The sequence below is a fragment of the Tiliqua scincoides genome, chromosome 4, assembly GCF_035046505.1.
Source record: "Tiliqua scincoides isolate rTilSci1 chromosome 4, rTilSci1.hap2, whole genome shotgun sequence".
In the NCBI taxonomy this organism is placed as follows: Eukaryota; Metazoa; Chordata; class Lepidosauria; order Squamata; family Scincidae; genus Tiliqua; species Tiliqua scincoides.
In genome coordinates, this window is record NC_089824.1 from 204,888,886 (window position 1) to 204,900,559 (window position 11,674).

The 11,674-nt window shown below is 43.9% G+C and overlaps 1 protein-coding gene across 1 annotated transcript in view; it reads left to right on the forward strand.

The window, feature by feature from the left end:
- SLC9A8 (solute carrier family 9 member A8) overlaps positions 1-11,674 on the forward strand; it is an 88,876-nt gene that overhangs the window by 59,911 nt on the left and 17,291 nt on the right. Inside the window, exons 11-12 of the mRNA XM_066626123.1 lie at positions 5,654-5,770; positions 9,718-9,800. Coding sequence (XP_066482220.1) covers positions 5,654-5,770; positions 9,718-9,800 — 200 coding nt within the window. The remainder of the gene's footprint in view (positions 1-5,653; positions 5,771-9,717; positions 9,801-11,674) is intronic.

Consider the following 11,674-nt stretch of genomic DNA (forward strand, 5'->3'; position numbering starts at 1 on the left):
GGGGGGGGGGCATTTTCTCTTTCTGTGTCTTTAGCTCAGTCCTGGTGCAGCATGAACATTTTTTCTTCCATGCAAGAGCATGTTCTTGCCTGAAGACTAGGGGTTGGCAAATGTCCTTAAGTATTCTTACTTTCATGGGTATTATATGTAATCATATCAGCATAGCTGAATCTCATTCTTACTGTTATGCGTGGATGGGCATACAGACCTTGAACCAAAGGATTTAGAGCAATGGTTTTTGCACTGTGGCCCAGAAACTACCAGTGATCTGTGTTGCACTTTCAGAGGGCTCTAAGGTGATGATGAAAATAATGAGAAATACGTTTCCAAAGAGTCGGTGGTTTTTTCTGAAGTTTCCACCTCAAGCCACATTCATATGTAACAAGCAATGTTTTGTTATTACAGGAATGAACAGAGTTGATAGGGTCATGCACACCCCTTCCCCAGCCTGCATCATGTATTATTATTAACAGTATTTGTATAACACTTTTCAACAAAAAGTTCACAAAAATTCATGAATGGGGAGGCAGTTGACAGTTCCATTTTTATTTTTGGAGAAACCACAGTTCTGCCTTATGTTTGAGCTTTCAGGGAATTGTGGTTTGTTCCAGCTCCTTAGTTAACAAACCAGGTTCAAACTGTGGGTTCAGATCCTAGTTGCTACTCAGCGCAGCTAGAACAAACCTCAGTTTTCTGAGTTTGTATATAAAAGGGTAAACTGATTTGTTCAAAAGGAAGTTCAGAAACTTTTGATCACCTCACTAGAGGGGCCAGGAGAACAAGCTCTGTTTGGTTCTTTGTCCTTGTAACAGCAGATTAGGGTTTGCATGTGTACATGTGCCCATATCCATTGTGAAGAGTCAGTCCACTTCTCAGCTTGTCTCAAAGCAGGGCAAGCTGCTGTCCTGGCAAAGAACCCACCTGCCATGCCACACAAGACACAGCTGAAGGGCTGTATTAGTTTGACAGATCCCAAGTTATACAATTAAAAATCACCTTTTTTGAGGGGTGGGGAATAAAAACACCACTTCAGTAGGATTGCAGTCCTATGCACACTTTCCTGGTTAATGTTTCCCCATTAAACACAATGCGACTGACTTTCAAGTAGACATGTTTACAATTGTGCTGTAAGAAGGATAAATTTAAAATCCTTTTGGTAAGATTTTTTTTACAAAAACTTCTTAATTTTATTAAAAACACAAAACACACACATACACATACACAGAAACAATTAAAAGAAACACATTACAAGTTATATGGCAAATATGGAGATCTCAAACAACATTTCTTATTCCCTTTTGGTAAGATTTTGTAACTGCTGTAGAATGCAACCTTTCCTCAGAGTAAAGCAATTGCATGAACATGTTTCAGCTGTATTTTCCATTCCAGTTTAAGGAAGTTGTTGGCATTTTAACTACAAGCAAATCTTCTCAGTCCTTTAATGTTTTGTTTGGGGCTAAACAAGGCACTGAGCAATATACTGGAACTCCAATGATATATGGCTTCTGCAAGTGTATTTTATCTTTATGAGTATTATTTACTTAGATTTTGAATCCACCCTCATCATGAGTCACCTCCAAACAGGGTTCGGCAATGAAATTGCACATGCTTCCCTCCCTACCTGCTTCTGCTAAGTTTCATGGAGTTGTGTTAAAAACCCTAGGTCAGGGGTCGGCAACCTTAAACACTCAAAGAGCCATTTGGACCCATTTTCCAGAGGAAAAAAAACCTCAGGAGCCACAAAACCCTTTTGACGTCTAAAATGAAGATAATACTGCATATATAGTTTTTTTCACCTTTATGCTCTTATAGGTCCCATTTTTATAATGTAGCCCCCTCTTGTAGCTTTTAGTTAGTTTTGTCATACATTCTTGTCCTGTGTTTTCAGATGCCTGGTCCTCTATGGTGTTTTGCCCGATTCCAAGGCCATTCTCTGCCTGGAGAATTATGCCCACTTTAAGCAAATTAGCTCCCCTTCTTTCCCCCAACAAATGACCCTGGTTCTGCCCTGCAGTCCTGATGGACCCCACCTCCAGGGTAGCTCACCTGTTCAACCTGCAGAGGCCCTCTCTCTTGCCAGCAGCCTCCCACCACTACAGCAGACCCTGGGTCCTCAGCAGGTCTTGGGCACAGCAGCAACACACCAAACTCCAGTGTCTCCAGCAGTCCATTAGTCACAAAGTCAGTCAGAGCATCCAAGGCACAGTCCAAAGTCAATAAGCCAAGTCATAGTCCAAGATCAGATTCCAAAGTAAGTCAGTCAAATCAGTCAGAGTATCCAAGTCAATAAGCCCAGTCAGTCAGTCAGTCAGTCAGTCAGTCAGTCAGTCTCCTCTCCTCTCCTCTCCTCTCCTCTCCTACCTGCACTCCTTCTACAACCCACTCCCTCTTCCTCAGGTGCTCCTTATATCCCTGAGGGCCCTATTGCCTTCAAGTGGCTGCAGCTGTGCAGCACACTCTGCTGGATGCCCAGGCCTTACCCTTAAAGGGGCCACTGCTGACACCACATCTAGCTCCTCACCAGATCTTCCAGGATTCCAATACATATGGCGGTTATGACATCTGCTTATCTTACATGGATACTAAAGAACTCCCCCCCCCCCACCTTCCAGAGGCACCCTGCTGGAAGGAAAAAAGGACATAGACTCCAAAGGTGGGGAAGAGAAGAAGGGGGGGCAGCCACAGGCCAGCTTCTGCCCTGCCTGCCTGCCTGCCCTCACTCAGGCTGCAACCTTCTCCACACTATCCTGGGAGTAAGCCCCATTGATTACAATGGGACTTCTGAGCAGACAAGTTGGTTGGAGCTCTCAGGCTGCAGTCCTCTCCACGCTTTCCTGGGGGGAAGCCTCACTGACTACTTGTGAGCAGACCTGCATAGGAGGGGGCTGAGGCTGCAGCCCTCCACACCTTCCTGGGAGGAAGCCCCACTGACTACAGCGGGGCTTACTTGTGAGTAGACCTGCACAGGAGGAGGTGTGGATACAGCCCTCCACACCTTCCTGGGAGTAGCCCAGGGACTACATCAGGGCTTACTCTGGAACAGACCTGCGCAGGCTCCCACTCACCCATCCTTGCGCTTAATGGGGCTTACAACTGAGTAGACACGCGTAGGAGCAGGTGCCAAGGCTGCCATCCCAGGCACCCTTTCCTGGGAGTAAGCTTCATACACTGTAATGGGGCTTACAACTGAGTAGACATGCATAGGAGCAGGCTCCACGGCTGCAATCCCAGGCACCCTTTCCTGGGAGCAAGTTTCATCCACTGTAATGGGGCTTACTACTGAGTAGGCACACAGGATGTCTCCTCTGCTGTGGAGGAAAAGCCTCTCCTTGCACTGAGTGGGGACCTGCTCAGGGAAAGTCGGGCTGCAAGGGCTTGCAATGGCTGAGGAGGAAGGCAGCTCAGGATTGGCTGGTGGTCAGCCATTGAAGGGCCCTGAGCCATTCCAACAGAAAAAGCCAGGAGCCTGCTGGATGCTGATTGGCTGAGCCTGCTGGAGAGTTGGGGAAGGGAAAAACAGGGACCTTAAGCCTGCAGAGGCAAAATTGAAAAGGGAAACCAATGTGGGGCAGGTGGGGGTGAAGGGAGAGGAGGGAAGCAGCCTGCCCTCCCAACACAGGTGCTTCCTGTCACACTCTTTGCCACTTTCACCTGGAGGAGCTGCAGCAGACAGCTGAAAGAGCCGCATGAGGCTCTAGAAAGGCAGGTTGCCGACCCCTGCCCTAGGTATCATAATTTTTTAGTTATGATCCTGCCCCTCCCCAAGCAGAAGGGTTGAAGAAGATCTTCTTGTAGCAACCCTGCAATTAGTCAGCACCACCCATGTGTGTGCCAAGCACAAAATGCTCAAAGCACTTCACATAGTCTCAGTTATCCTTAAAACAAGTCTGTAGAGCAGTGATTTTCAATCTTTTTTGTCTCACGGCACACTGACAAGGTACTAAAATTGTCAAGGCACACCATCATTTTTTTGACAATTGACAAGGCACACCATGCTGTTGGTGGGAGGCTCACATCCCCCAATGGTCCTACTAATAAATGCCCCTCCCCCAAATTCCAATGGCACACCTGCAGACCATTCGTGACACACCAGTGTGCCATGGCACAGTGATTGAAAATGGATGCTCTAGAGGAAGCCAGTATGGTTAACCCTGTCTTTCAGATGGGTGGATAGTGATGGACACATAGTGGCTAGCTAAAGCATGGTGAGTTGATGGGAGATCTGATATTGAAATGGTGACTTCCTGTTTGTAACTCACGCACCTAACCAATATGATACATCCGGTCTTTGAATGTCCCAGAAGAGTAACTGTTTTAGCGCCTTTCAGACACAGCCTCCTAACCAATTGGAAGCGGTTATTTTCATGATGTGCTCCCATGCAGCTGAGATGCAGTGAATGCCACATTGCCACAACTAGTTACATGGGTCTTTCCCATAGAATTGGCAGGCTGCTGATTCCATGGGAAAGAGCTGCATCACCATCCCTGTCAACATGGTTGCAGTATTCATGTGGAGCTCCCAAATGCTTGAGAGCTGCTTTTCCATGATATGGCTGTTGGCTGAATCTGAAGGGCACAGTGTAACTGACTTGCACATATTGACTCCCAAGAAAGTGTGCATAGGATTGGAACCTTAGCCTGTGGTTTGTTTCCATGCACCTTATGGAGCAGGTTTGCACGTTCAAAAACTAATGCTACAAATAAATAAGTTAGTCTTTAAGGTTCCACTTCAGCTCTTGACATTTTTTTTTTTCAGGAGCTGACCCAGTTTCCACATTTTGGAGTAATTGTTTGTTTGTATGGATATTGTAGATGATGAATGCAATACATTCACAAACTGTTGTTCAGTAGCGTTGGCTGTGGTCCCATAATGCAACTGGAATTTAGTTTTTGGTGCTGAACAAATTGCTTACCCCTGGCTTAGAGGAAAAATATATTCCCTCTATGAATTCCAAATTCTGGTCCCTCTCTTCTTTTTTCCTCCAAATTTGCTCTTGTATTTCAGCAATCTGGGCAGTGTATAACTGACTTGGAAGGACAGATGGTCCATTTTTTTTCCAGTCTGGGGCTGTTTTGGTTTATTGAGTAATATTTTTTGACTATAGAAATATATAATTTCTAAAAATATCACCATTTTCTGTTTAAGACAGGAAAATGTCAATTGGATATGGCTACCTATATAATGGTGCAACCAGCAGTATGCACTAAAGCTATGTGGGGCCTCCAGTTCAAATGCAGAACTGCTATGTAAATAAAGGGCTCCTTCCCCATTCATGCCATGTCAGAGGCAGTTCTAAATATGCAGTTCCATTGGGCATGCAGAATTGTTCCCAATTTTATAGTGAATAGGAAAGCCTTTGCATGTTCGGTCGCCCCTATACTTGTGAGGCATAGAAGTTGACTTTTAAAGCACATCTGGAAGATGCTATACCTGTGCAGGTTAAACCAGGAGGTTGAAGGCATCTCATCATAATGATGCAATACTAGACCTAACCTGTAAGTATTGGTCATGTTTTGGCTTTCTTTTTAGTTTTCTCTTTTGCAAAACAATGATAACTTACTCATTTGTTGGTGATGACAAAGGAAAATATTGTAGAATGTATACAAAGATATATGATGTATTAGATGTCTGATTGTGGCATTATTTCTCCAGGTATCATGGCTATCTTGTTCTCCGGCATTGTAATGTCTCACTATACCCATCATAACCTCTCTCCAGTTACACAGATCCTAATGCAGCAGACCCTGAGAACCGTTGCATTCATGTGTGGTATGTGTCATCTTTTGATATCACCCATTGCCCCAAAGTCAATGCTTTCAGTATGGCTGATATTTTCAGCATCAAACCATCAAGTGATGAACATGCAGCATATGTGAACCAGGACTTTGTAAGCAATACTTCCATTTCTCCCATTACAGGGGGCCCGGTATCTGCGGATCTCATATTCATGGTTTCATTTATCCACAGATTGAATCCACGGGACCCCCCCACATACCCTGTCCAGAGGCAAGGGTCTTCTGAGCCCAGCAGAAGCTGCACATTGCTGCCTGTGGCCTCTGCCGCGTTCAGAATGACAATTACAGGCCAAAAAACACAACTTCTGGTTTTTGGCAGAAAACTGGAAGCGATGTTTTTATACCTTTAAAAGGCATTAGGAGGAGTGGAGAAGCTACTGATAGTAGTGTTTTTTGGCCTCTTAACAGTCATTGTGAGCTCAGTAGAGGCCATGGGCAGACAGCATGACCTCTGCTGGCCTCAGAAGACCCACCAGAGGTGAGAGGAACTCCAACTTGCCTTGCTTCTGAAGAGTGGGGGGTGTACGTGGTTTCACTTAACCATGGGGGTTCCAGAACGGAACCCCTGCAGATATGGGGGCACACGTGTATTTTGAATGGTCAGGCAAACAGACATAGCCGTGCTCAGTGAATGTAAGAGCCTGCTTGATCAGTTCAAAGTACCATCTAGTCCAGCATTCTGATCCAACAATGGCCAGCCAGGTGCTTCTGGGAATCCCACCAAAAGGGCATGAAAGCCATAGCCCTCTTTTGCCACTGGCTCTAGGCAACAGGTAGTAAGTGGCATACTGCCTCTGAATATGGAGGTTCTGTTATCCCAGAAAGCCATTGATAAACAAATGCAGCATGCTATCTGCCATTTAAAGCCATTCAGATAAATGATTTGGGGGTAGAGCGAAACAGAATTGCTTCTGTAGCCATGAGTGTTTCTCTCCTGCACATCTTGAAGAACAGACTTTGTAATACGGAGTCTGCCAAGCAGTCTAAAGTCACCTTTACTGACAAACAGAATAAAATGTGCTGTAAATCTTCTCTCTCCCTCATCCTCCAGGCTCTGGCTAAGTCTTGATGCAAGATTGATAACAAAATACATCTCTGACTCTTTCCCCACCCCCAGGCTGTTTTGAAATGTAATAAGCTTGCATTTCCTTTAAAAACACCAGGATATCAAGAAACTATTTGCGGGGGGGGGGGGGGGAACGGAAGGACGGACAGTGTAACTGGCAACCAATTCTTAGAATATGGCTAAATATAGAGCATCCTTTCCATTATCTGTCGTTTCTTATGTGTCCTTAGCATTTTGCAAACTCTACGAAGGTTCGCTTAGTTATTGTAGTTAGAGATATTATGCAAAATAAGAATGACAGATAGGAATGGAGAAGGGTGTGCCTTCTGGTCCTACCTAAGTGAAAGTCAGCATTGCTGTTACTGGAAAAAAATTGCAGAATGTAAAAATGTAAGAGTAGTCTCATGGAATCAGCCTGGGGTCCCTCTAATCCAGCATTCATTCTCTTTCCAACAGTGACCAGCCTGATGTCCCCAAGAAAGCTCAGAATTGTGAAGGGAATAGTCCTTCCCCTTCACTTGTCCCCAGTACCTGTGTACTGCTTACTGATCATGGAGGTTCCACATAGCTCGCAAAACTAATGGCCATTAATAGTCCCATTCCCCCACATATTTAAACTTTTAATTAAAAAACCCATCAAGGTTAGTGGCCAACACTGAATGTATTGCCAATGAATTCCTTACATTAATCAGATGTTGTATGAAGAACCTTTCTTTTTATTCTTCTAAACATCCCAACAGTCAATTTCATTGTTTTTTTTAATTGTTACAAAGAAAGAACAAGGAAGGCATTTCCTTTATCGGAGTGGCTAATGTTTAAAATGTTGGAAATGTTTTACAGACCCCTTATACAAGCATAGATGTCCACATGAGTGAAATGAATGTGGAAATACAAAGGGTTTTGTCCTTGAACATCTCCTCCTGGAAGTGAAAATGCAGGATGCAGATGTTTTAAAAATTTGCTAGAGTTTGAAAATACGAGAGTGTCGTAACTGCTTTATCCATAATTAAAGTCAAGATGAGAAAATCAAAGCAGATGTCTTAATATAATCATTCCTTCTAATACTGAACTTGGGTGGTCCACTGCTTACCCATTTGGAAGCAAAATTGGACCCCCAAAATAAGATGCTGGTTTCTGCATGTGCAGGAGATCACACTGATTTTCATAAGTATATTAATGTGAAGATTTAAAGAAAAAGATTATGTTATAAAAAAAGACCCAGCAATGGAGTTCTTTTTTCAGTGACTTCCAAAATTGATAGAATGTTGAGGACAGAGGAGCCCCAGAATATTGAGGCAATTAGTTGAAAAATAGTGTGTGTGAGTCGGAGGAGAAATTGGCCTGTTTGAGGTTCCAAGAGCTTGTTGTGTCCTGGATGGGAAAGGGGAGATTAGCATTGGGGATGAACATCATGTAACTTTTTAAAAACCCACTCCTCCCCAGAGTATACAGGGAGGTTTTGGTGGAGAAGGGAAAAAGGACACCTCACCGCACTCTAATAATAATAATAATAATATCAGTAGCAACCAGATCCACATCTCAGCCCTTCTCAGCTATATAGCACAGTGAGGGTGGAAAAGGGAAAAAAGTCTCCTATTTCTGTTTCTCTCTTCTTCAACCTTCTCCCCTGCTTCTGTGAGCCCAAAGCAGTACTATAGTGCTCCTGTTTTAGGTTGACTGGAATTCTGGAGACTCGTGTTATAGGTGCGACTCCTGTTATAGTAACATTTTAGTGAGGTTTTTCTACTTGGCTTATATTAAGTTGGATCATCTTGTTAAATGTATGCTAAAAGCAAACATATCTAAGGTGTTCATGTTGCAAGCCTTGGCGCCAAACACTAGAGCAAAACTCTATTATGCTCTGATCTTTCAAGCAACTCAGCTGTACTACACTTGCATTAAGTTGGAAGCCACAACCTATTTGCTCCAGTGTAGTCCCAATAAAGTTAGTGCAGCAAGTTTGGAACAGTTGAGTTGCAGCCCTGTTTTATTTGTCAGCCAGCTGCCGAGCTTGCAGAGCTTCTGGGCGCACGACTCTCTCCGGCATTTAAGCCAAGAGCCTACAAAGCGCATCCATTCTGCTAAATGCACTGTGCCCGGAATGAGTGAAATTACTCTCAGAGCAACCTAAGTGGCACAATTTATCTTCATAGCTCTGTTCCGTAAAGCACCCGCTCTTCTTTTAAAAAGTGGAAGGTATGTTGCAGCAGTTGCCTGTAAGTTAGAAGTTCTAATACTCCCAGTGAGCTAGTTACCTAAACCGGAGTTCTCCAAACCCTGGCCCACGGTTTGGATCCGGGGTTTGGAAAAAGCCCCCCCCCCCGCCCATGAGCAGCACTTATTGTTCTGCAGCCCTGCGCCCAAGTAGAATCTATGAGATGTAAATTGTTGGCTAAAATAAGGTATTTTTGACAGTTGATGACTTTTATAAAGAGGGAACTGACTTGTAGGCATGTTTCCCTGATATAAAATATAATATGGGATACAGCCTTGTTTCTGTTAGCTTTGTTGGAAACATAGTATTGTCTGCAGAGGAGGCAGAAGGGAAGTCTTCTGCTCCCTCCTTCACCCTTTCCTTCTCCTTTGTCTTTACCAAGCAAATTAAAGGACCATAAGAAAAGCAAATTGAAAGCAAAGCAAATTGAAAACTTCTCTCCCTTTCTTTCCCCTTTCCTGTGCTATTCTGCCTCCTGGTTCATTTATGCAGCTACACAGATATCAAACTTCTTAATCCCCCCTTTGCCATTAGATTAGACAAATTTGACCATTGTTTATAGAAGAAGTGGTTCTATCTTTGATTTGAAGTTCTGGCTTTATATTGTTTTGACTCCTTATCTTTGTACTCTCTCTTTCAGAAACATGCGTTTTTGCATTTCTGGGAATGTCAATTTTTAGTTTTCCTCACAAATTTGAAATGTCCTTTGTCATCTGGTGCATAGTAGGTATTTCTGTTCTTCAGAGATCTTTCAGATATGTTTTGTGTTACGCTCTGCTGGTTTGTGTTTTATGGGGCCTTCAGATTTTAACAATGTGGCCCATAAATATATGGTCCTGGGAGACCCAAGTTCTTTTCTCCTCTCAGCCTCAAACCCACCAGGTTTGAAATAGAAATACTGTAGTGGTAAAGCATTCCTAGTAACTGTGCTTCAGTTATTTCAGTATCTTCAACAGCAAAATGGCAGATGCACTTCAGTGTAAGTAAGAGTGAAGTTATGCACATTGGGGGGAAAAATTGCAACTTGACATATACAGGTGTGCCCCCTTAACCACGAATTCAGTATCTACTGTTTCAGTTTTTCATGATTCACAAATCCCCCACACACACAAATTACTGTGTCTAGCTGCAGCCTTCAAGTGGCTGTCTCAGCCTCTCTGCAGAGCAACTTCCAACTTGCCTCTCCCTCTACCAACCTGCTAATTCCTCTCTCCCTCTAACCCCTCTCCCTCTAACCCCTCTCCCTCTAACCCGTAAGAGGCACTTTTTCAAGTGGGTGCGCCATTTTTTTAGCAGGGGGAGAGTAATTGGCCCATCTCACCCCAGCAGTGTCTGTTCTAGTGGCTGTCTGCTGGTATTCTTTTGCATCTTTTTGGATTGTGAGCCCTTTTGGGACAGGGAGCCATTTAGTTATTTGATTTTTCTCTGTAAACCGCTTTGTGAACTTTTAGTTGAAAAGCGGTATATAAATACTGTTGTTAATAACAACAACAACAACAACAACAACAACAACCACCTGCTTCTGTCATCTTGGGGATCATTCATGGTTCTCCCAACATAGCACCCCCCCTCTGCCAGCACACCTCTCCTGAACCTACCCTCCATCTTGAGCTCATTCGCCCCCCTCAACCACCCTTTTGCTTAGATCTGAGGAGATCCATGCTGATCTCCCAGCAAGGAATCAGACTGGCAGTTTGAGGCTGGCAGACAGCAAGGCAAGTTCGAAGCTGGTTTCAGCCTTCCAATCCTTGTCTGTAGCCAGACACAGTAATTTGCACGATGGGGAGATATGCAAACCACTTTTTGGGGGGTTTGCTATTATCTGCGGTTTCCCATAGATGCGGGGGGGGGGTCTGAAATGAGACCCCTGTGGATACGGCGGCACACCTGCACGATGGTAAGATCTGTGACAGATCAAGAGAGAGCAAGTGTCGACCCAGTGTGTGGCAACTGTGAAGGATGCCAGCTTCATGCTTGAGTGCATTAAAAAATAGAATAAAATGGCCAGTATTATTATGCCATTGTACAAATTGATGTAAAGCCACACCTGGAGTATTGTGTGCAGTTTTGATGCTACATCTCAAAAGAATAGAATGGAAAAGGTGCAGAAACTGACTACATGCAACCTTCAGGTTTTGGAGGTAGTCTATTTCTGAATGCCAGATGCAAGGGAGTGGCAACAGGGTACAAATGTTGTCTTGTGTACTCCCTGAGGCAACTGGTGGGCCACTGTGAGATACAGGAAGTTGGATTAGATGAATCTGTGGCTTGTCTAGCAGTGCTCTTCTTACGAGAGTGACCAAAATGTTTAGTGGGCTGGGGCACCTCCCTTACAAAGAAATACAGCATTTGGGGCTGTATAAAAACGGTATTTGGGGATTGGGAATATGATTGAGACATATATAATTATGCATGGGATGGATAGAGGAAAGTTCTTTTTCGTATCATACATCTCAGAACCAGGGTACATCCTCTAAAATTGACTGAAAGGAGAATTAGAACAGACAAAAGGAAATATTTCTTTACCCATATGCAATTAATATTTGGTATTCCTTGCCACAAGCTGTTGTGATGGCACCTGGCCTAAATGCCTTTTA